The sequence below is a fragment of the Chiroxiphia lanceolata genome, chromosome 1, assembly GCF_009829145.1.
Source record: "Chiroxiphia lanceolata isolate bChiLan1 chromosome 1, bChiLan1.pri, whole genome shotgun sequence".
NCBI classification, from domain to species: Eukaryota; Metazoa; Chordata; class Aves; order Passeriformes; family Pipridae; genus Chiroxiphia; species Chiroxiphia lanceolata.
The window spans coordinates 25,735,474-25,759,138 of record NC_045637.1 but is presented as its reverse complement, the minus strand read 5'-3'; the positions used below and the strand labels follow the sequence as shown (position 1 = coordinate 25,759,138).

At 39.2% G+C, this 23,665-nt stretch overlaps 1 protein-coding gene across 7 annotated transcripts in view; it reads right to left on the bottom strand.

The window, feature by feature from the left end:
* The window catches only part of RUNX1T1 (RUNX1 partner transcriptional co-repressor 1), a 112,191-nt gene that overhangs the window by 48,606 nt on the left and 39,920 nt on the right, over window positions 1-23,665 (bottom strand). For all 7 annotated transcript variants that reach the window (XM_032696208.1, XM_032696248.1, XM_032696238.1 and 4 more), the window contains one exon: window positions 614-751. In XM_032696208.1, the coding sequence (XP_032552099.1) occupies window positions 614-751 (138 nt within the window). The remainder of the gene's footprint in view (window positions 1-613; window positions 752-23,665) is intronic.

Here is a 23,665-nt window from a genome sequence, read left to right as displayed (position 1 = left end):
TTTATGTGTTTATATCAATACGCTGAGACAGAGATGCAGCCTCAAGTGATTTAGAGAAGTGAAGTGGTCACAGACTGAAAACCTCTAGATAAAAATTATGACAGGGCTTTAATTTTGGTCTTATATCAATATGAACTAGATATTATACAGCACTTAAATCAGAATTCTTCATTGAAATGTAAGTGGAACATAAGTATTTTTTTCACTATGAATTCTCTCCGCTTTAAAAACAAACAAACAAACAAACAAACAAACTTCCTGATGTTTCTATACAAAAGGGAACAGGATCCTATAAACAACAAAAGGGAATATTTCCTGTACTTCTGACAAGGGGACTGATCTGAGCATTAAGTGCACAGGAAACCACCACTTGCTGTTGTTTGACGCTGTGGCCAAGTTGTCAGTGAAATAACAACAGAACTCGAAGCTGACCATCTTAATACCTTAAAGATGTATTAATCTGTTGCGAGCTTAGTTTTGCTTAATTACTTTAGTGCAGTACAACCAAATGCTGCTCCCACCACATCATGCACGTTACCCTTTGCATATTTTGGTTCCTTACATACAGAACAGAAAGAAGACGTAAGAAAAGAAAGAAAATAAGACTAATTACACGTTGTGGGCGTGAATGAACTGGTTCTTGGAGCTCCTTGGGTAGTGGGAGGAGGTGGCATGGTTGGAGGCGTCAGCCTGGATTGTGTCTTCACATCCACAGGTGAGTCTGGCATTGTGGAATGCTTCTCAGTGCGATCTGCAACACACACCACAGGAACACACTGGTTTATTTCCCCAAGCACACCCCCTCTGACAAAAACTTAAAAGCTAATGCAAGAAGCGAGCCATTTCAGCATCTGCTGTGAAAGATTGCGCCTGATTATCTACTCCAGTGTGCTCTTCCCAAATCACATCACCTAAACCTTACTTAAAAAGGTGTAATGCAGGTGGTAAGACCTGACTTGTAGCGGTGCTGCATTATCTTTCAGGGTTTTTTCTAGTATGTACAGATGCTACCTCCCAAGCACTCCTGAAGCTGCAATAATGCCACCTCCCTTCAAGACTCTGATGTCAGCCAGGAGGAAAAAAACAGATGAAGACACAAAAAGATAATAAATCTCCTTATGGTAGCTCTTCCAGAACTAAAACCTGAAGCTCTATAGTACAGGTGAGATATTGGGTGGTATACTGGTTGAAGCCAGCAAGAGAGCTGGCTGTATCTCCTCTTTGTGTCACCTGCCGCCCTCTCCATCCCTTCTCCTTGTAATCACGGAGAGATACTTATGGTAAAAATACCACACACCTCCTGGATCACTTTACCACAGTGCCACCAGATATTCCCACATTCACCAGAAAAATAAACACAACATGCCAAAATGGTAAGTCAATCGCCTCATATACATACCACTGTTTTTAAATAAGCATGTAAGTTTGCACCGTCACACACTAAGAACAACTTTAATTCAAAACCTGCAGGATAAGCAGGAACATACCTACCTGAGAAAACAAAACAAACAAAAGGCAAAACCAGGTAGAAAACTTAACACTTCTCTTGCAACTAAAGATCTAAACATGCAAGACATTCGATATAGAAGCTACAGAAGTGTAATCTTTCTTCCAACATGTTTTTGGACACTTTTATGTTAAATTCTTTTAAAAACCATGCAAGCCCTTATGTTTCATTTATTAAGAATGGGCAAAACTTGGCAACATTTACCAACTGAAAGCAAAATTAAGGCTTCCTCACTCACGCCAGGAATTTAGCGAGCCATCTTGAGTAAAGATGAGTACAATCAAGTTTAGGTTTTAATGGGCATTAAATTCTTCCATCTTTTCCTCGGGCAGTCACAGTTATTTACTTATACACTGCTCTACTCAAGTCTTCCCGAGCTCCATGAAACTTTTTTGTAAAGCAAGTAAGTGTTGCTGCTAATGGACAAGCATGTAAGTCTGTGGTTTTAATTCAAGACAACAGCAAAGCCCATCATGTTCTATAAATTCTGTCACTCCACTTTGCAACGTGTTATCCTTCTTACTAACAAGATATAAACTTCGATGACAAAATCTTATCGGAAATTTGCCCCAAGAGACAAAAAAATTTTCCCCAATAACAAACTAAATACAATGCACACATTTAACAAATGAAGAGTACGTTTAAAAGAGCCTCAAAACACCAGAAAACTTAAATATGAGAAAGTTACCAAAGTAAAAAGGGGGGAAGGGCGAAGTTGAGAAAACACTCAAAACACACTCCCACCCCCCCAAAAAATTAATAACACATAACAGATACCAATCTTTAGTTGCCTGAAACTGAGGAAACTGAGGAAGTAACTCCCAGAGGTGCAGTGTGTCAGGTATTGCAATTATAGAAGCCATCTTTGCCCTTTGTAGAAACGCTTACAGGCAATGTTTCAGTTCTCAGGGAAAGGGAGTCATTTCACATAGAATTTAGAGACAAGTTTGGGGAAGACGAGCAGTGAAACGCCCCGAATAGGATGAGGGGAATACAGATACAATTTTATAGGATCTGTGGTGTTGATCTAAGGTTAGATCCTTCCACCTCAGATGTGGAGGGAAGAGTATCCACAAGGATTAGCTTGAATATTAAGGTTGCTACACAGATAAGTGAGGTTTGATTTGCAAATCAAGCAACAGCAAATTATTACATGCTGGAAAACAAAAACAAGTTTCTAAACATATTCTATACACATTTCCTTTCCATATCCCTATACTAAAACAGTTAAATCTGTATCTCCAACAAGCCATTAATTTAACATAAAGAACTATGAAAACTCGTCTTGAAATGTTAATTGCTTCCTTAATAGCCGAATTCATCTTGCACTCACCTCAACCAACCTCAGCAACAAGGGAATAAATAGCTTTCAGCTCATGTTGCAACAGAGGGAAAGAGGCACAGCAGTGAGCCCCAGCCCTCCTAAATAAAGGCAAATATTTCTGCCATGCCAAGAAAGGAGAGAGAAAGGGAGGCTTGCCAGAGCTGGTGGGGAGATAACAGTGGGAACTGCTGGTCCATCTGGTTTTCATTCTGCTAACACTCACATTGAACTGTTAAGGAAGGCAGTCCAGGTACACAGATTTGAAGCATGTGGGAGCGCAGACACAGGCACAGAGGAGATGGAGGTGGGTGGAAGAAAGAGTGAGAGAAATCGAGCTCCTCTAACAGACTGCTGCTCTCAGCAAGCAGGCACAGCCTGTATCCTCCAATTCAGCTGGTGATAACTAAAAGCGATCCTGAGCTGTAACCAACCACATGGCTCCTGCTCCCTCCTTCACTGCATTTCAAAGTTCAGGTTTGATCAGAAATGCATTCAGATTGGAAGGGGGAGACTTTCCCAAAAAGCTGGCAATGTTTTGTTACTTAAATTGAACACGGTAGTGAGAAAAAGTGTTTTGGTTTTGCCCTCCAATTTCAGGTTGCCGCTCTACCATGATCCAAATGGTTTCTACTACCTCAAATAGTGTCTACCACCCAGTTTGCAGACTGCTGAACTTATCCACAGACCTCTGTACTTCTCTTATAAATCTAATAACATTAGGCTTGATTTTTCCTAATTACCCTTCTCTGGACCTCTTAGGGGTAAACACCCCTTTACAGACAAACACCCTTTACAGACCACTTTTCTTTCCTTAACCTCTCTCTCCCCCTTGCAAAGACCTAAGCGCCACTCTCCTACTGTATGATTGCAGGCAGATGGATTTATCTCTGATTGTCCATAAGTTCCATAGCCATGACTTCTGTAAGGAGATATAAATAAGGCTCCTTTCAAGCACACCTCAAAACACTTCTTACCAGAGTACAAGATTATCTGGTCAGAGCAGAGGCTCTCCTTGGGGGTGGGGAAAAGGGGCTTTTGAAGAAGTACAATGCAAAGAGCAAAACTCTTCCACATGCTTGGAAGACATCACCACACCACCCAGGAGAACAGCCTTTGCACCCCTTTTCCACTCCCTTTAATAGCAAAACCCCTGTGGGAGCCATTCTGCTCTTGCTGCTACTGTTTACCTGTTCCTTGCCTTTCCATATGGCTCCCTGACCTCCGAGGGAATGGTGGAACTGGGAGCACCTGTCTACAGCAGCTCTGCACCCACCACTGCCCCACCACCCCCACACCCAGAGAACCTCAGCAGCTCTTTAAGACATAAATCATTCAGGGGATGAAACGGTGATGGAGTACAAAGTGAAGCAACCACAGATAAAACCATTAACACTTCTTGCTATATGAAGTCCTAAAGCTTGTGGCATCTGATACTTAGCCTAGAACTCCAGCTTCTACAAATCGTTGTTTATTTTTTAATTAAAATAAATGAACAAAACAACCAACGCTTTTTACTGTAATGGTTGAAGAATAGCCTGATGATATGAAAGCTAAAGACAAAATGGTATTTGAATCATATTCACAAGCCAAGTTTAAGTCATGTCATTCCATGAAGCTTTTTATGTATGGACATTTTCTATACACGCTCCCAGTGGATATTCTGCTAGTCATATATTCAGAGGTGATAAGGGTTTGGAAGGGGAAAAAAGAATCCCTTAAGAGGAAAAACTGTAATTTTTACATGTGAAAACCTGCCTCGGTAAGATTTCATGTACATTTGCTCCAGTTTTATAATACAGGGACATATACATTGAATTTTGCTTGAAATTTGGAAGAACTTTCACCATGTCTTAAAATTGCCAATTTCTTGAATTCAAAAGCATTTTCATGCTCTTAATTCAAACCAAACTCCCCATTTGCAAAGCTATTTCTATCTTTTTTTTTTCTGATGGACCCTGACATTTCAAGCAATAATCCTGAATCAGCAGGGACACACCAGAAAGTTTCGTACAGGCAGTATCCCCCAGCATCACACGTTTCAGACTGTGTACATAGAGGGAGTAACTTCTTTCAGATGCACAGATTTTTTTCCACTGAATCCCTCTAAACAGCGATAGACTTGCACTCCTTAGCCCAGTTTGTATCAAATGGGGCTGAAACTGAGGTCCTTCAAACTGGAAGGAAAAGCAGACATCTGGAACTCATTCTGCAGTGTTCACTGCAATCAGTTCAGGATGGAGAAAGATGGTGAAATAATGGTCTAGTCCTAATCCGTACACACAACCCTCTGGTGCAGCAAAAGACTTAATAAATTCAGAAAATATGTTTCAAGTATGCAGAGATCTAGCGCATTTGCTTTGGATTATATTTTTTATTTAAAAAAAAAAAAAGGCAAAACATTTTGAAATGTACATTCTTGAATCTCCTCTACAGCACAGAATGAAGAACTGTGATTTAACCACAGAAGTATTTTGCTCCATTTAAAATTAAAGAATGTTGTAAAACCAACTCTAAATTACGATATTTCTTCTGCGGATTTCTTGTTTCATGAAACTGTACTGTTCTTGTCATTCATTCAGTTTTTATGGCAGAGGTTATTTTTATCACTATATTTAGCTGTTAGGTGAACACTGATATTTACCGTAAGCACAGTCAGCTTCTGAAGCAAACAAGGAAGAGACAAAGTAAAACATGCAGGAGAAGGGGCAAAAAGAGATGTGCCTGTATTCAAACTGATTTACTTTACTTCCTGTATCCTAAAAGATTTAGTCCGTTTCTAAAACAAGGCGGCCTTTCATAAATGGCAACATTTCAGCTCACATGGCACACTTCCAAGTCTAACGCATCAAGGAAAGCTGATGCATGGAACAAAATATGGAATATATAAATACTTTACTGATACCATTTCAATAGCCAATTCAATGTCGAGCATTTCTAGGAGTGGTGTGTTTTCAATTTCCTTTTTTAAATGAAAAAAATTGCGGTATAATATGCTGTGGCATTTATTTTACTTTTAGTTAGTGCAAACAGTTCCAGATGTATACTCAGGCATGAAAGATTCTTAAAAGATGCTCTATATTGATGATACAGTACTTTCTACTTTGGTGCCAACGTGTTAAAAATAAAAATAAAACTTGCCAAATTAAAAGAGTCCATTGTCTTTTTTTCTTTAAACTCACAGAAAGAGCAAACCCTACATATGACACAAGGGATTAGAACCTGTCTCCACCACTCAAATTATATGAATTGAGACCTAAACCTGTGGGATTTAATACTGATGGTTACCTAGATGCATTGGGCTAATTTTGATTATTTTGAGGGGGATAGCATAGAATTTGCCAGCAGGTAACCACAGGTTATGAGTCCCAGTGGCAATGAACCAGGAGACAGACAACCACAAGTCCATCTAAGAGGACAAATTCCATAGCTCTTCCATCCATAATGCTATCATGCTGCAGTCAGTAACAAACCTTTTCTCTTTCAGATATGGCCAAGCCACGCAGAACCATTACAAGGCAGTGTTTGTGGAGACTCACAGCTCCTGACTCACAGACCTGCTGCTATGCAGAGCAGAACAATACTACAAGGTTGCCTTGGTTGAAAAGGACTTGTCTAAGAATGCATGGTAGAATCCTGATATATATGGTAAAGTCTACCCACTCCATGCATTGAACTCCTGGAGAAGCCTGCAAGTCATACAATGCAGCCATAAAACACGACATTTGGACAGCACCACTGCAGACCCGCTCCTAGCCAAGCATGTCTGGGATTTGTTTGAGACCGGTACAGTCTTCATTCCATTCACCTCTTGGCCCTTTGGACTTTTTCTTAATGAATAAATAAGGACCTAAACACAATAGATGTTTTTGTGCTAGAAGCAACTGATCTGAAGCAGGCATAATATAGACATAACTTTCTGTCAGCACCATATGCAGTCATGTTACCAGCCTAGAAAGGAAACATCACCAGGTTTCCAGTTCCCCCATAGAGAACTTTTACTCTCTAGGCAATTTGCAGAAGTGAAGTATCAGAATGCAGTTCAGATGCTCAGACTCCATCTTTTGTCACAGAACATTACCCCTGCAAGGCTTATCCACCAGGAATGAGAATCTGTGTGGAGTGACTGATGGACATGCACAGTAAAGTTTTAAGATGACACAACATTTCACTGCTCCTTTGGCACACTGGGTATGAAGCTCACATGCTGAAGATGACCCTTCTGGAAGAGCAATATGACAATTTTTCTGCAGTCTTATCTTGGTTCTGCTCTGCTGAGGTAGTTAAACAATTCATATCACCAGCTATTCTTCAGAATAAATGAAAGCACACTCCATTTACCCATTTCTACTCATTTAATATGCAATTGCTAGAAGGAATTCTGTATCCTGGGAGGTCACCGAAGTTATCTCGGGCCAAGTCATCAGAGTTTTCTTCAGATGTGCTAAAAAAAGCCTTGAAAATAATGTAATCTCCTCTGTCTTTCAAAAGCTGAAAGGGATTTTTGTGCTAATGTCTCCCAGTTTTGGTAGAGCTTATGGATGATGTAAAGTAGGTGAATGCTTGGTCCATAATGGTACCTAGACTGGTTCTACCATCATGACAATGAACAAAATGCAGAAGCATTCTCCTTCATTTCAGTTGTCTAGGTGAGAGGTTCTGACTAGCAAAAAAAAACTTGTTCTCACACTCATGGCTAGCTGAAGGACAGATAATCACACATACTATAATATAAGTAACACATGAGCTCAATCTCAGAGTTAAGACAAAAATGTTATGGCTTGCTTTGCTTGGACATATTATTTTCTCCTGAAAGAAATAAACTTGTCTTACGACAAAATTTCATTTTAAAAGGGGGGAGAAAGGGGAATAGAAAAATAAACTTTTCCCTCTCATTTAACAATCTGACATGTTTTGACAGTTTCAAAACTATCATAAATTCACTTTCAGTTATTCAATAAAAACTGACTCCTGTCAGAATTGCACCTTTTTTAAAATGCCTCTTTTCTCATTCACCCTTCCTGGCTTTGCAGATTTTACCATGTAAAACTGCTTGAATGCAGGAACATAGGGAAGAAGACAAGCAAAGTAAGTGCCAAATAAAGTCTACAAGTTCCCTCATTATGGCTGAATACACACCAAGTGGCCTGTAACAAAGGTGAAGACAATGTGGATTTATTCTAAATATCCTACCAAGCATCTAGAAAATGCCTCTATGTGTGGATAACTTACGTAGTTTATAAGGGAACAGTCCCATAATCAGTGATAAAATACTATTTTCCTGTTTACAGTTTCCTAGATCTTTTCTTTTTGTTGACAAGCTACCAAACTAAGAGTTGTGTGTTTTGCGTGGTTGTCTTGTGTTTCACATCACAGGAACGATTACTGCTATTCCAAAACCAGCTCACTGAACACTGAGGCCCAAGTGAAGCAATGAAGTGGTGCTCACCGCCTCCAGCATGAAGAACTGAAGAACAAACAGAGTAACTGCTGGCCAAACCCACGCCCCAGCCTGCCCTACAAGCTACAGGTGACCACCTCTCTACATTAGCAATCACTCTCTTCACTTAGAGAAAACCACTGGTATGCTTTCAGATGCACTTTCCCAAAGGCTCCCCGACCAGTAACTCATTTCCTTTCTGTACCATCTTCTCTGGAACACCTACCCTTGTCAGGATTACATGTTACTTGGCAAACTACAGATGAAGGTAGACTGATATCAAAGAAATGCAAACGCCATCAGCATCAAATTGGTAATGTTTTTATGGTCTTATATACTCAACCACACACAGCACACATCCTTCCCACCTGAAGCGAGAAGATTTTCTCTCCCAACACCAACTGGAGTTTCCTAACTTGGTCTGCAGGGGCATATTTATGTTTTTAATCCAAAGTTTGTACAGGCCTAAATTAACAATAAATCATAGAACAGCCTGGGTTGGATGGGACTTTAAAGATCATCTACTTCCAGTCTCTCTGCTGTGGAGAGGGACACCTTTCCCCCAGACCAAGTTGCTCAGAGCCCCATCCAACCTGGCCTTGAACACTTCCAGGGATGGGACATCCGCAACTTATTCGGGCAACCTGTTCCAGTGCCTCATCACCCTCACAGTAAGGAAAGTTTTCCAAATATCTAATCTAAACCTCTTTCAGTTTGAAACCATAGTTTGTTACACACAGCTAAAAGTCTGAAGCAAAATAATCATAAACTCTTTTACTTTTAATGGACCTACTATATAAAGTGTAAAGCATAGATGCACTCATTTTAGAAAAGTCCTAAGAGAATACTGATACCAGTATTTAATTAGATTTAACTAGAACTGAAGTCTCCAATATAGACTAGATAAAATTATCTAAGGTAACTTATTTAGATTCAGGGAAACTTTAGGTATTAAATTACTCTGCCAGCAAAAAAAGTTATTATGGTAGTATTTTTAAGAGGTATTGTTTATATTTATATAACATGCCAGAAGTTCTTTAGGCTCAAAAAGAATCAAACATGGGTGTACGTGGTGGTATTTTCCATGGTTATACAACTGAAAAGATGTCACAGGGACTACCAAGAAGGTAATGGATATACATCTGGCTTTGCTTGGTTTTAAACTGTGGAATTTGTCATGGACAAGTCAAGATCCTGTAAGGTGTGAACTGGTGTTGGCCAGTCTGGGGCAGGCTGCTCCTCATCTTGTGGATCAAGGTCCCAAATCCCTGCTCTACCAGGATGTGCCGTTTTACCCAGCCAAGAACCCAATTCCTCCCAGTGATATTTCAAACAATGGAAAGTCTGTTCCATTAGACCACATGTGCAGGTCTGGGGAGCAAGACCTTACCCTAAGACCAAAAGCAGGGCCAGCTAAATTCCTGCTGCACAAGTACCAGTACACTGTGAGGAAATCTGCTAATTTCTATCATGTAACATAGACAGCTAAATTAGCACATTAGACTTTCCATATAATCAGTAAAGAATTAGAACTTCTAATTTTTTAATCTCCAAGGCTGCTAAATCACACAGTATAAATATTCCTTGTATAGATCTAGGTCCTTTGTCTTGTGAGAACCAGAGGCATTCAGGCTGCTTTTGCAGAGTGGTTGTTGTAGAATTCAGGTCCTCAGTCACCAGGCTTTATAACTCCCTGGTCTCTATTCAGCCAGGTACTATCCACCAATGAAAATATACAATGAAGTATATTTCCCCCAGAAACACTTGCTCAGATGGTGGCACTGTTACTTACTGCCATTACTAGCAACACAAAATTGGAACTAAACGCTTTCCCCCATCTCAGTATTACACACTGACAATCTTCCAGTAATGCAATTTATTACCTCAATCAGTACTTCGGCATTTCTGGAAATACATACTTTGGAAAACTATCATCTCACATCATCAGATGATGCCATTAAAGACATCTTGTATTTACATGACTGACTGTCTAGACAGAGTGTGAGAAAATACTCATTATTAGTTACGAGTCAGCTCCTTCTCAATGCCGCATGTCACACCAACTGTCTTTTATTCTGGGCACTGGCTCACACCTGAATGCAGCAGTAAGGATATGAGAAGGTGGAAAGAGATTCTCAGAAACTTCACATGAAATTAAGACCCAAATACTTTCTTAGGTGAGGCAATACTACTCATTGACAAATAAGCTCAAAAGCAAAACAAATGCTACCATTAGCAAAACCAAAAGGGTATTTTGAATCATCTGGCCTAATATATCACATGCATACTTAAATGTGAATATGAAATAATATAAATGTGTAAAGGAAGAGGGAAAGGAAGGAATATGTGCATGTTGTGTAAGACTAACAAAAGTGAAACCAGATTAAAACCCCTTCCAAAGCTGGCAAATTCACACAAATTCACATTGGCATAGAAATCAGGTGATCTCACCCAGGAAGAGACATGCTGGGTTAGCCTTGCAGGGAGACTCCAGCCCCAGAAACACTCAGGAATATGCGCTTAACTACAGACACTGAAAACAGCTGTAGGTAAACTAATGAGACCACTCACAGGGCATACAATTACACAAAGCACTTCTAGACCTTAAAGCATCACAGCAGTCTTAGTCTTGCACAGTAAAGCCTAAAACTTCCTTCCTTCAAAGTATCTTCCCTATCTTTTGAATTTTAAATATCAGATCACCAAAAAAAATCACCCAGCTGAAGCCTGAATTGAAAGAAAAATCAGCAATTATTACAGAACCCACAGAAAATATAAGCAAAATTTTAAAACTATTTCAGGTGTCATAGCATTGCCATGCCTGACATGCTTGACACTTGTACAAAACACGCTTCATTTCAAGCCCAGAAGATTCAAATTAAATGTTTTGAGGTGTTTCCCAAATAAATACATTTAAAAGGTTTTTATACTTATAGAACCTTTATTCATCAAGCCAGCTAAGCCATTACTCCAACACAGCAATTTAATATTGACCTTTGTGGATCAGTGCAGCTTCCGCGGTTTACTTCTGTATATGCATGTGTGCATATATGCACATGCACATGCACACACATATGTGATCAAGGTTTACTTACTTGGTTTTGTATGGCAAGTTTTCTTGTACGTGAAAAAAAAATCTTATGAAACGCAGATTTAACTCTCTCTGTGCTGTGAAAACACCCCCAACATTTGCCTCTGGGTCTACTTGGGTACATACATTTTGTGTTCCTGAGAAATGCATTAACCAGGAGAGAGGCCATTTTTATGAGAAAGAGAAGAAGATTCCCGGGAAGGATGGAAACCCTGCGGCGGGGTAGAGGGTATCTGAGGGGGGCGGCAAGGCGGGCTCTGCCCGCGGGGACGCGGCGGCCCCGGGATGCCCCGCTGGAGCACCGGGACCACGGGCAGAGCGCGGCGCCGCCCGGGAACGTCTACAGGTGAGCGTGACACCACTAGAGGGAGCCGACACTGTGCGGCGGCACAGGGAAAAACTCCCTTCCCAGACGGAAAATTCAAAACAAATGGCAAGGTACTCAGAAAGCCAAGAGGAGATGCTTTAAGAAAAGTTCTTTCCAATATCTTCAGCCATTCAATACAGGAAGGAAAGCCTATGATACCGCGTGTGTACGCACACAATCAGTATGAACTATTCCGTTCGCACAACACCAAACATAGCATTAAGTATTTCTCTCTAAAATTCAGCTATAACCATTTCTTTCTCAAAAGAGCAAACAGGCAGCACTAGTTGCAACAGAAGACCTTTTTCAGTGCCTCCTATCATCACCTCTCTACCCTAGTCAAACTAGTTAGATGTTCCCCACGCCTCCCCAACTTACACCTCCCCCCACACCTAACCCTGTTTTGGAGAAAGTGGAACTGCAGCAGGCAGCACAACAGGCAGTGTCATGCCTACAACTGCACATTATATCCAGTCACAGGAACCCGGATTGTGCTCTCACAACTACAGCCACACGATGATGCATGAACTTGAAAATACCCTGTCAAAATTTAACACCATTTCTTTTTTGCACCAAAACACTGAGAACCGAACAAAACCTGGTATTTTCTTCACATCTATAATTAGTCAGAGATATCAAATGGCAAGCAGGGAAGAAATAAAGGGAAAAAAACACTAGGGTGGCTCACACAGATCTTTATAAACATTATTCCAGCACCCACATATGTGTTAAGAAAGCTAAACCCCAAGGGCAGAGACAATTCAAAACACATAAAGAGATAGTGACTGCACTGGGATCTCTTGTGAGAACGTGTTTCTTTATGGTCTTCCCTTGGAACAGAAGATGTGAAATACATCAGTAGTTGTCTGGTAGGCTTTAAACTGCTTGGATATGAAGAAATTAAGAACTGCTTAACTGCAACAGCTATCCCCAGCAAACTCCAAAATTATGAAAGTAAAACTAAAAAATGAGAAAACAGCATACTTGGATTAAATACTAAACAGTTAACAAGAATAACTGTCCTGAAATGAGTTCCCATCCATTATCTGTTTCATAATTATTGCAACAGAGCAAGTAGCCTCAGTAACTGTGCATACAAATGACTTATTAGAAATTTAGCAGGTCATTTCCAAAGGTGATTATGAGCCCTGACTTACAGAGCTACTGCAGCTTGCACATAATTCTGTTCAGTACCAACAATCTGCACAAAATTAAGATAAAATGTGTTTTCAAAACACCAACTGGAAATAAACTTTCAGAAACTAGAAGATATGAGGTGGCAAACACTGATGAATCAAATGCAGTCATTTCCACACATGAAGTGTTAAAAAATTCAGTTTTGCCTGTGCTCTTTGCCTATGTCAGGAGAATGGAAAGGAGGTAGCAATTATATGTTAGAGTTCCTACAATGCCCCATGCTATAATTAAATAATGATGAGTGTAACAGTGAAAAGTCTAAGGTTAGACGGAATAGATTAAAATCATAGAATGCCATCAGAGTGGACATCTGCTATAGATCAAGTATGGACAGCAAAAAGGTGTGGGTAGATAAAGACACCCCAACAAACTCCTTAAAAGAGTTATTGCAACAACAGGATGCTCTTCATCTCAATGATCCTTCTTGGCCCTGTTTCTTAATGGGTAGCTGTTTGTGCTATTGCTATAAGTGAACAAGCAATAGAAAATATCAGAAAATTATTCAGAAGCACCATTTAAGGAGAGCAATAAAGAACAGGAGCAGAGATGTGCAGCTTCCCCAGTTGCTGAGGTTGTTAAGAAACAGCAGGAGAGGCAGATACAGACCCTGGCACTCCCACTGTGAATGGCTTGGTCATGTTGTAAAGAAATTAACTGAGCAAAACCAGAATAGCTTCACTTAAAATGTGCAGGGTAAAAAGGTTAGAGGAAGCATACCAAGCTACATTAACCAGAAGAAACAAAAGAAATATCAGTTTTCATTAATATCAAATAGATAAATAAGAAAATGAAAATATAAAAATCTTCGATCTTAGCTGAAACTAGACAAAGATTGTGACAACTAACAAATATTGACATAGCTTGGGTTTAAATCTGTCTTAATGACTGAGAAAGAAATGGGCAAGGAGGGTACCAAACTTGGACAAAAAAATCCTGCTTTTGGAAATCTGTATGTCATGTTTTTTACAGGAAGGAGCAAAATTGAAAATGAGATTTCTATACTGATAGCTCTTCTCTCACTTTCTCTTCTAGCACAAAAAGAGAGAAGAGATAAAACAAACCCAGAGAGGTATTATTACACTGTTCAGTCAGGCCCAGGATCTCAGGAGTCTCTCAACACACCTTTCCTTTCCTCCAGCAATCCCAAACCCTTGCAAGAACAGGGACAAGAAACTGCAGGGCCCCATTGGTTCTGCAGGGAATCATCAGCCTTCTATCTATTGCTCCCCCACTTCTTCTGTTTCTTTTTCTTATTATTTAAAACAATTTCCCGTTCTCTTTTTTTTTTAAACCATCTCAAATGTAAACGTTAAATACATGCTCTACATCATGTTATGTCATACTGGAACAAACAGCTCCTTGAAAGGCTGAACTTCACTTGTGATTATTTATCTAAAAGCTTTGTTTTCTTTTCTTTGAAAACTGTGTGTATTTTGTTGGACTGCATCTACTGACAGCTAAACTCCCAAGCCTTCAACCTGCCATCTCAAAGAAGCTGATTCAAAAGAGTCCAAGTAGAGTTTACTGTTAGTCTGTAATGAGAGTAAAATTACAAATCTCTGTACCAAAAGCCAGCTGCTTCATTCTTAACTCTGATCCCCCCCTTTTCTTTTGCATTATAGCTAGCATACAGCTGCAATAAATGTGGCTCTTCTCACAAGCCGTGCAGATGTTAACAGTTCTGTAGGACATCAAGAAACATTTCAAGAATCTTGTAAGTGCTGACTAAACTTGCTTGAATTACCCACGCTACCTCCTCCACATTCCTATTCAGAAACATTAGCCTTCCTGAATGTATTAAGGAAAAAAAATAATTACCATTTAAGCCAAAGCATTAATACCTAGGTTTAAATGCACTATCAATAAACAAGGAATGTTCTTAAGCCATCAGACAACAGATATTCAGATAGTGAACAAAAAGAAGTCAATTTATTCTTTGTCAAGATGAGTAATGCATTTTTTCGTTTCTTATCTGTGCAAGAGTAGCTAAATGACTGTCTGCAAATACATATTTATAAAAGTCACGGCTGGATGTATTTGAAAGAACGGATCATAACTAGAGCAAGATCTTTTCTTTTCTAGTAATCAAGTGGATTAATACTAAATTAGAGTGAAGGAGTTCAAAGTGCTACCGAATACATTTTTATTAAAGTTATATTAGCATGACAGTCATATGCTTTTAAGATTAAGCTAAAGCCTCAAACCACAGTTGGTTCTGGGCAGCTGAAAGAGTCCAGCTAGGCAGGTAGAGGACTAGATACCAAATGCATTAAGTGGGTCTGTATTAGAGATGATGTTTTAATATTCTTCCTTCTTCAAGCAGTGTGCCAGTTTTGGCTGGGGTATGCTAATTTTCTTCATAGCAGATAGTGCAGGGCTGCGTTTTGGATTTGTGCTGGAGACAGTGTTGGTAACATAGGGATGTTTTAGCAGTAGCTGAGCAGGGCTTACACAGAGTCAATGCCTTTTCTGTTTCTCACCCTACCCACCAGCAAACAGGCTGAGGGTGCACAAGGAGTTGGGAGGGGACACAGCTGGGACAGCTGACCCCAACTGACCCAAGAGACATCCCACACCATGTGATGTCATGCTCAGCAATAAAACAGAGAGGAAGCTTGGCTGGGAGGCTTCAGCATGGGGACTTGGCTGGGCATCAGTCGGTGGTGAGCAGTTGTATCACTTGACTTTCTTGGGTTTTATTTCTTTCTCTTTGCTATTTTACTTTTCATTACAATTAACCACTATTATTATTATTATTATTGTTGTTGTTGTTGTTGTTGTTACTGTTATTATCGCAATTACTACGACTATTTTATTTCAGTTATTAAACTGTTCTTGCCTCAACTCACGAATTTTCTCACTTTTACCCTTCCAGTTCTCTTCCCCCCAACTTGCTGGTAGGGAGTGAGCAAGCAGCTGTGTGAGATTTAATTGCCAGATGGGGTTAAACCACGACAAGCAGCAAGTCTAGTCTCCATTTTTGGGGTAGGTCTTTCAAAACACGTGAAGCAGTTTAGAAGATCAGTCATCAACAAAGCCAATGAGACACGTACTCATGTATTACTCCAGACACTTGAAAATCCCACATCAAATATCCTACCCTGTGTGTAAACTTCACACTTTGAAAACCCGCTGGAAAGAGGGCTGCAGAGCGATTCACAGCACTGAGCCATAAAGAGATCACAATCTTAGACAAGTTCAGAAACAAAATGTGCAGTCGAGAGTGTCTATGGCACAGTTTTGAGATTGTCTCCAGTCAAGTGTCAATCTCAGCAGAGTTTCAAAGAGGACAGGGTAGGGAGAAATAAAACGAACTTATCAGTACATTTCCTGCAAGGAATTGACAAAAAGACCTCAATCCTACAAAGACTTACATACCTACTCAACTTCAGATACTTATCCTATTATGTAGCACTCTTGAAGTTAAAATCAAGTCTTTCAAGCTGCGGGGTACAAATAATTTACCATGAAATGTGGAATTCAGGGTATTGTTTGTTCTTTGATTTAGCAATACAGGAAATCTGAATATAAAGCAGAATTTCAATGTGCTATTTTCTAAATGCTTCATGACACTGCTTTTAGAGTAATTTCATCATCATAAAAGTACATTTAAGCATTTTGAGATAAGCAAAAAGACAATAGACTACAACCTTAAAAAGAAGTTAATGTAATATTAACAGAAGCTCTGTAATTAGCTAGTCCAAAAACCTCAAGCCATCTTCAAGCTTCCCCAAACAAAACAAATTGGAAGGAGAGAGCAGGAAGAAAAGAACTAAGAAAAGGAGGGGGAAAATAAAGAGAGAGGAAAGAAAAGCCACACGAGCCAGAGTCCCTCACTGCTGTTATTTCTCCACAAGCGGAAATGCTCAGTTCAGTCATGGCTTAGAAGGCATAAACATCATTGAAATTCAAAGGCAGCTCCGAGAAAGAGGACGCCTCAATTGGTATGCAAGTGGTGTTTTCTCGCCCTGAATACATTATGAACTTGCAGCATGCTAATATGCCATGCTATCATAAGCACCAGATGGAACAGTAGGCAGTATATGTCCCATCAAACCTCAGGAAGATGTATTAATGTTCCTGCTCTTTTTTTTCTTCCCCTCCCCTCCCCCTTCCCTACTACAACCCCTCAGCTGTGTCCCCAGACTGGCACATTTCTTAGCATCAGTCACCTGCTCCCAAAGCACAGTTCTCCAGGGTTGCCTCATCTTCACCAGGTGGTGCCAAGCTTCTTTTCAATCTTTTTTATCGCAGAAGGTAAAGGCCACAAGACGTGTCAGGCTGTGCTTACTGAAGGGTATCGAGTACAAAAGATAACATCATGAGATAAATGATAGATGAAGAAAGACTTTGGGTTTAAAGCTAGAAACAATAGTTTTAAATTATATATAAGCAGTGCAGCACAAATTTGCCCCTCAGTACTACTGGTGAATGAAGAATTGGGAGGCAGCAGCAAAGATGCAAATAAACCAGAGGAAACTGGATTAAAGATCTTTGAATATAATTTCTTTTTTCACCACACTGGAAACCTTTTCAGAGGAGATGTACACAGTTCAACAGCCATTTATAGAGTAGGGGAAGGGTTTAATTTTAAATCAGAGTGTGAAAATGGAACACAGGAAAATTAGATCACATGATTTTGATTTTTTTAAATATATATTATTCTAATGACATTCCTTGGCTTTTATGGCTAACAATTTTCTTGGAACAGTATGTATGATTCTAAAGACATGCAGAATTTTTAATATTGCTTTGCATCATTTATTGATTCAGTCTCAAGCAGGTTTTATATGACTGAAGAAAAATGTAATCTAGTATTCTGTAAGAAAATACGTGCATACACAGAGAAAATTAAAGCACATGTTTCCTGGTATCATCTGAATTTTTCCTATCTATTCATAGAAATATGCCTCCTATTGAAACATATGGTTTGCAAGAAAATTATTTGCTTTTTCTTTTCCTTTTACTGGGCCCTTCAAAATGCAAAATAAGATCCTCAAGACTGAAAAGTAAGAGTCTGTGAATTCAAACACAATTAAGAAAGACCTGAGATGGCTGAAGACAAAGAAATCAGCTTTAAACATTTGAAGTTTCAATGTTCAAGTATTTTTAAACAGGTTTGTTTTTCAGAGAGAAGCCACATCACTAAACATTTTGCTAATTTCTGGTATTTTAGAAACTACCTGCTGATTTACAAACAGCTATGCATGTAAATCTATTATTTTCCTAATAACATTAACCTTCTCATAAATACAGTCTAATTCTACAAGATGCTGAATATTCACAACTCACACAAACTTTTCTGAGAATTAACATTGCTCAAAACCTGATAAGAGCTAGATACAGAAGTTATCTCTTGAATGCATAGACCATTAAAGGTCTAGTTGACAGGGATTTCCCACCACACATCCAATCCTAACTAAAATAAAAAACAGTTACCTTTTCCTTTCAAACAGAGCATGTTATGACTATTTTTCACAAATAATAGGCATTATTCTAGCATCTGTTACGATCAGATAGACTTTAATGCAAGGATATCTTAGGGACTGACTCAGAAATGAGAACAATTTTTTTCTTTTTTCTCTTCCTATTGAATATTGGGGGTTTTTTTGTTTCTTAATACACAGCCTTTAAGTGTAATTTGCTAGATTATGATTTGCATTGTGCAAATAAGTCTATTTAAGTCCATTATCCTGCCTTATAAAGTAATTTCTGACACCTTAACAGCACTCAATTTAATTACAACACACTGAAACAGTAGAGCTGACTCCCAAAGGAACCAGTCTGGATCACAAGATGATATATACTAGTTCCTGATCAGCTTTCAGCATCAGATCCACAATCAGCTGTTTTAAAAATCAGCATCAGAACATCTGCATCATCATATTATTTTGTGGCAAAAAGCTGTCCGAAAGCCAGCAATTGCATGCAACAATGTGCACACATCCAGACTGGTAAGCAGACATACTTAAAACCCAGCAGTTTTACTGTAATGACTAAAGGAGAAAAAAAAAAAAAAAGGCTTTGATTTTGATTCAGTAAGCATCAATTTCTGCAGCAGAATCCCCATTGGGTAATTCATCAAGGCATCTATTCTATATCTAGTGTGGCAAGACAGCGAAAACACTTACAGGCTCCAAAAAGAAAAACACTTGTGACAAAACTATTTAACATTCCTGGTGATTAAGCAATAGACACTCATTATTTCAAGACTGTCTTGAACCAATGTCCCAGACAAAACCATGCAATCATATCTGCTGCTGTCAGGATGAAATCAAGGCATGATGATTTTCTATATTCCTTCAAGAAAAAGCAAGTTATTTCGCAGCATCCACAAAGCTCTTTCTGAGAAAACACAGAAGTTAACTAAGGAAAGAGTGTATCATTTCTCTTGCAACTCTACAGAGAGATGCAGGTCGATACCTGAAATTTAGGTAGTATTTTTATCTTTGGAGCTTTTACAGACTCTTGAGAGCAGTCTGAATCAAAACCTTTAAGGCAGCGTAAATGAAAGGATTCTGTTTCTGCTGGTCTCTGGAGATTAAATACCATTACTTTCCTTCCTAAAAATGAAAGGAATTGGAAATTACTACTCTATCAATTGACATGCCACAGGCAGAAGACTGGCGGGTCAACTGAGAAGCAACCATGCAAATCCAACCCAAGATGCGGTTCCGTCTATGCAGAGGAGTCTGAAGAGGGCAAAGAAAAGACTGTTACACCAGCTTTCCCAGCAGAGAATTTGCTAGGCATGCTCTGTAGACTCTGCTTTCATACCAAGCTCTCCGTCAAAGTTTCATGCACAGATTCATCTCTTGTGCAGCAGCCTCACTTAATAAATATAGAAAACCCAAAGACATATTCGCTTTTCCAACTAGAGAATAATGTAAAGAGAGATGTAAGTAAATTAACAACAATAGATAAGCATTCTTCAAAATATGTTAAAAATTTAACATGAGAAACACAAATAGTATTCCCAGAGAGGCCACCATCTCACTTCTCTATTTGCAAGGGGACAATGAAGTGCTCATATTGACTATTAGAAATTCATAAAAGTAAAATATATATTTGTTACTGCACAGATCTCCTTTAAAAATGCAAAAGACTGCTTTTGTTTCTGAAGATAAAATGCAGTGAAATGCTGATCTCTGTGTAAAATAATCAAATATTGATTTTAATGAAGTAATTTAAATTACTTCCAAAATCTAATATGTATGAGATCGACAGAAGCTCTCTTTTGGGATCCTAGAGCGAGGAGTTCCTACAGTGCCATGGAAGTGTGAACTCAACCAATGTGGACCACTTGAACTCTAGAAACTGAGTTGTCCTTCCTCTGCCAGTGGAGAAATGAAAACTAAAAACATCAAGCCCAAAGACACAGTAAACTGCTGCAAACTAGTTTCCAAGAAGAAAACTGATGATTTTCAAAGCTATTAAATGACAGTGCCATCTGACCTCACTGGATATCTGATTATACTCTTTTACAGACATAACCACAGTTACTTTAAAGAGCATCTTTCTGCTTTCTTTACTGTGTTAGTAACTCTCAAGGTCCCGATGTTTCACTCAAGATTTCACTTTCAAAACTGATAGAAATCCCAATTCTTTCTCAATGAGATTATTGCATATCCCTGTTTTTTACAGACCATTTTTGTACATTGCAGTGTGTTTATAGTCTAAAATGTCAAAAGCAGTGTATTTAGTACAGTTCCAGCCAAAGAAAAGCAGCTATAAGAAACACTAACACTGTCACAGAAAATGACCCCTTCTAAATTTCAGTTAGACAAATTTCTCCTAAATAGAATACAAATAAGTGTGTGCAAATTTAGCAGATATAATTACGCAATCGACAATTATGTGGTGAAATGGACTGGAAAAATAAAATTAAAACAATAAATGTTAATTTGTATTTGCTAACCACGAAAGATGTGGATGGTGCTTTGCGAGGTGCAAAATCCTTTAAAAAAGATTCTTTTAAAAATCCAAGGAATTATATGGGGAAGTCACATACAGGAAAGTCTATCTAGATGGCATTCATCCGGATTATAAAACCACTACAATGACAATTCAGGGCTATGTACACATGGTTATTGCTCTGGCTTAAAAGAGCCACCAGAATATATTTGGAATGTACAGTTCAGAAGCAAGAATCACATTATGGCTGCATTTTCCTATGAAGCGAGTGCACACATTTTCCGAACTGTAATCTTGCGGCAGAAAAACTATTTGAGTCATGTGTGCTTCATGACTCACAAAACACATACTAAGGAGAGATCTGAAAGAAGGGGAACGGCCCTGTATCACTAAATGCGGAGATTATTCCTTTAGCAGGATGTGGTTTCAAAACAGGAGGACAGTAAGACAGTGAACCCAGCATTGCTAGAAAGAATCACAGAGAAAGGGAGAACTATAAGAATCTGCACTGGAGATGCACAGGAAGGCTCCCAAGCCTTGGAGGATTATAAGTACATAAAGAAAATTCTAATTAAGCATTAGAACTGAAAGGGTAACAAGTCAAATTTTAGAGATGCTTTCCAAATGTCTTACAGAAGACAGAGTAGTGCCTTAAGCCCCAGAAGAGATGTATTGATAAGCTGGAAAGGGCAATGGACTTCAAAAGGTAAAACATATCCCTGCTTCTTGAATCATCATTTCGAACTTCACTGCAGTTAATTAAGCATATTAAAATCCCACTCCCTCAAATCTCAGTTCATTACAGCAACCCCCTTTCTTTAACCAAGAATGATACCAGCTTGACTCTACAGCATATCAGCATGAATTTGCAGTACGCTTGAAGGGTTACCAAAATACATTTTTCTTCCTTAATCTTCAGCATCTCCTCCAAGAGGTAATCAATACCAATTCCTTTCGCTCTTCTATTTCCACACTTCTTTTGGTCTTTGTCAGCTCAGTATTGTCGACATGCAAAAATGCAGCAGAGCTTGTTACAGTCTGCTTCCAAAGGGATGTCCATAATGAATGAGAACCATATGAGCAGTACTCTTAATAACTGTGTCCACTGCTGATGGTATTTCCTTTTGAACTTCAGAAAGATTTCCTGCCACCTTAGACTTCCACTATGTGCCCATTTACAAGCACAGTTAAGTTGCAGGCATAGCTCCAGAATATTTATCCACATTAATACCTAAATAGCTGGCTGGATAATTTAAATTAATTCAGATGTGTGAGTCCTACCAGGTAATTATTCCTCATGAAAATTTCACAAGATTGCCAGATCCCAAGAGAAAGAAGAAGCAGAAATAAATGTACAACTAATTACGCAATATCATGGAAAAGCTCAAGTAAGGCTGTAGCTTCACGCCATAAGAATTTGGGCAGGAGATTTTTAGAAGTTGGATTGTTTCAGTGTCTCTTTTGACACTACAGCTTTAAACCAGCTGCAAGAACATTACTAACAGGTGGTGTGCTGCAGCACAGGGACAAAACTAACGTCTGTGAACCTCCAGTTGAAGAGCGTCCTCTCAAATCCCAAGGTCTCCAGCAACTTATTGTATCAAGTTGTTTTGCAATTAAAGCTCACAATGAGGCTCTTTCTTCACACTCTGCCTATAACTGGCAATAAACAAGAAATTACTAGTAGAGAAAAAATAAAAATAGCAACAGCACAAAAGAAATAAATTCAGCTCTGGTATGTGGAAGTACAGCTCCATGAGCTACCAGGAGAAGGAGGTGCAGCCCTTTCAAACAGCACCGAGCCTGACAATTGTGCTCCTCTACCACCACGCAAAGTTCATTTGTAATCTTACAGATCAAGTAATGGTTTCAAACAAGTACTGCAAAGAGTAAGTAACTCTGGGTGCCCAGAAGCCCAACTCTGCTGAAATTTCTCCTGAAACACAACACAGAAGCCAGTGCCATGGACTGCTCTGCTCTCCCCTAAAGCACACGGTGCTGAAGCACCTCAAACTGGGTATCCAGAACACTTAGATCCAGTAGAACAAAGAATCATCATGCAGGCTGAAGTGACCTCAGGAGATCACACAGTCCACACGCTTCTGCTGCAAAGCATGTGTAGTTTAGATCAAATTGCCAGGGGCTTAGGATCTTCAATAATGTAAATACCACTACTTTTCTGGACAAACTATTTCAGTGTCTGACCATCCTGATGGTGAAGAATTTTTTTCCTGGTATCTACTTGGTCCATTATTTGTACCTTTTGCCTCTCATCCTTATCATTATGCACCTCAAGAAGAGCTTGGCTCCATCCATATTCTCTACACCCTCCCATTAGGTAGCTGTAGAGAACTCACGACAGAAAAGATGATATAAAATTAGTTATATTTAACTAGCAACTGCCTACAGCACACAAACCAGAAAATACTGGAGACAGGAGGCTTTACTCCTGCCTCTCAAGAGCCTCAGTAACTTGGACACATGGGATCCACAGCATGACTGCCTCCTCCACAAAAGATGTCCATATCTTCACCTTCAGAAGACTGGCAAGTAGAACTGGTTTGTGTAAGACCAGCTACGGGAGATGGAAGAAGTAAGCTTTGAATTTATTTATTCAAGTCTTTGGAGTGGAAGCCTCACTCTGGATGTAAAACACATGAATTCAAATCCTTCTTCTGCTTGCTCAAGCTCAGGTCTGAAACGTATTCTCTTAGCAAGGGGGAAAGCTACTGGCAATTAGCATCTTATTCTGTGAATAGGAGTAATCTCCATCGCTCTTGTCCTACCTGAGAACTGACAGAAAACATGTCAGGAGGGAACGTGGCCCA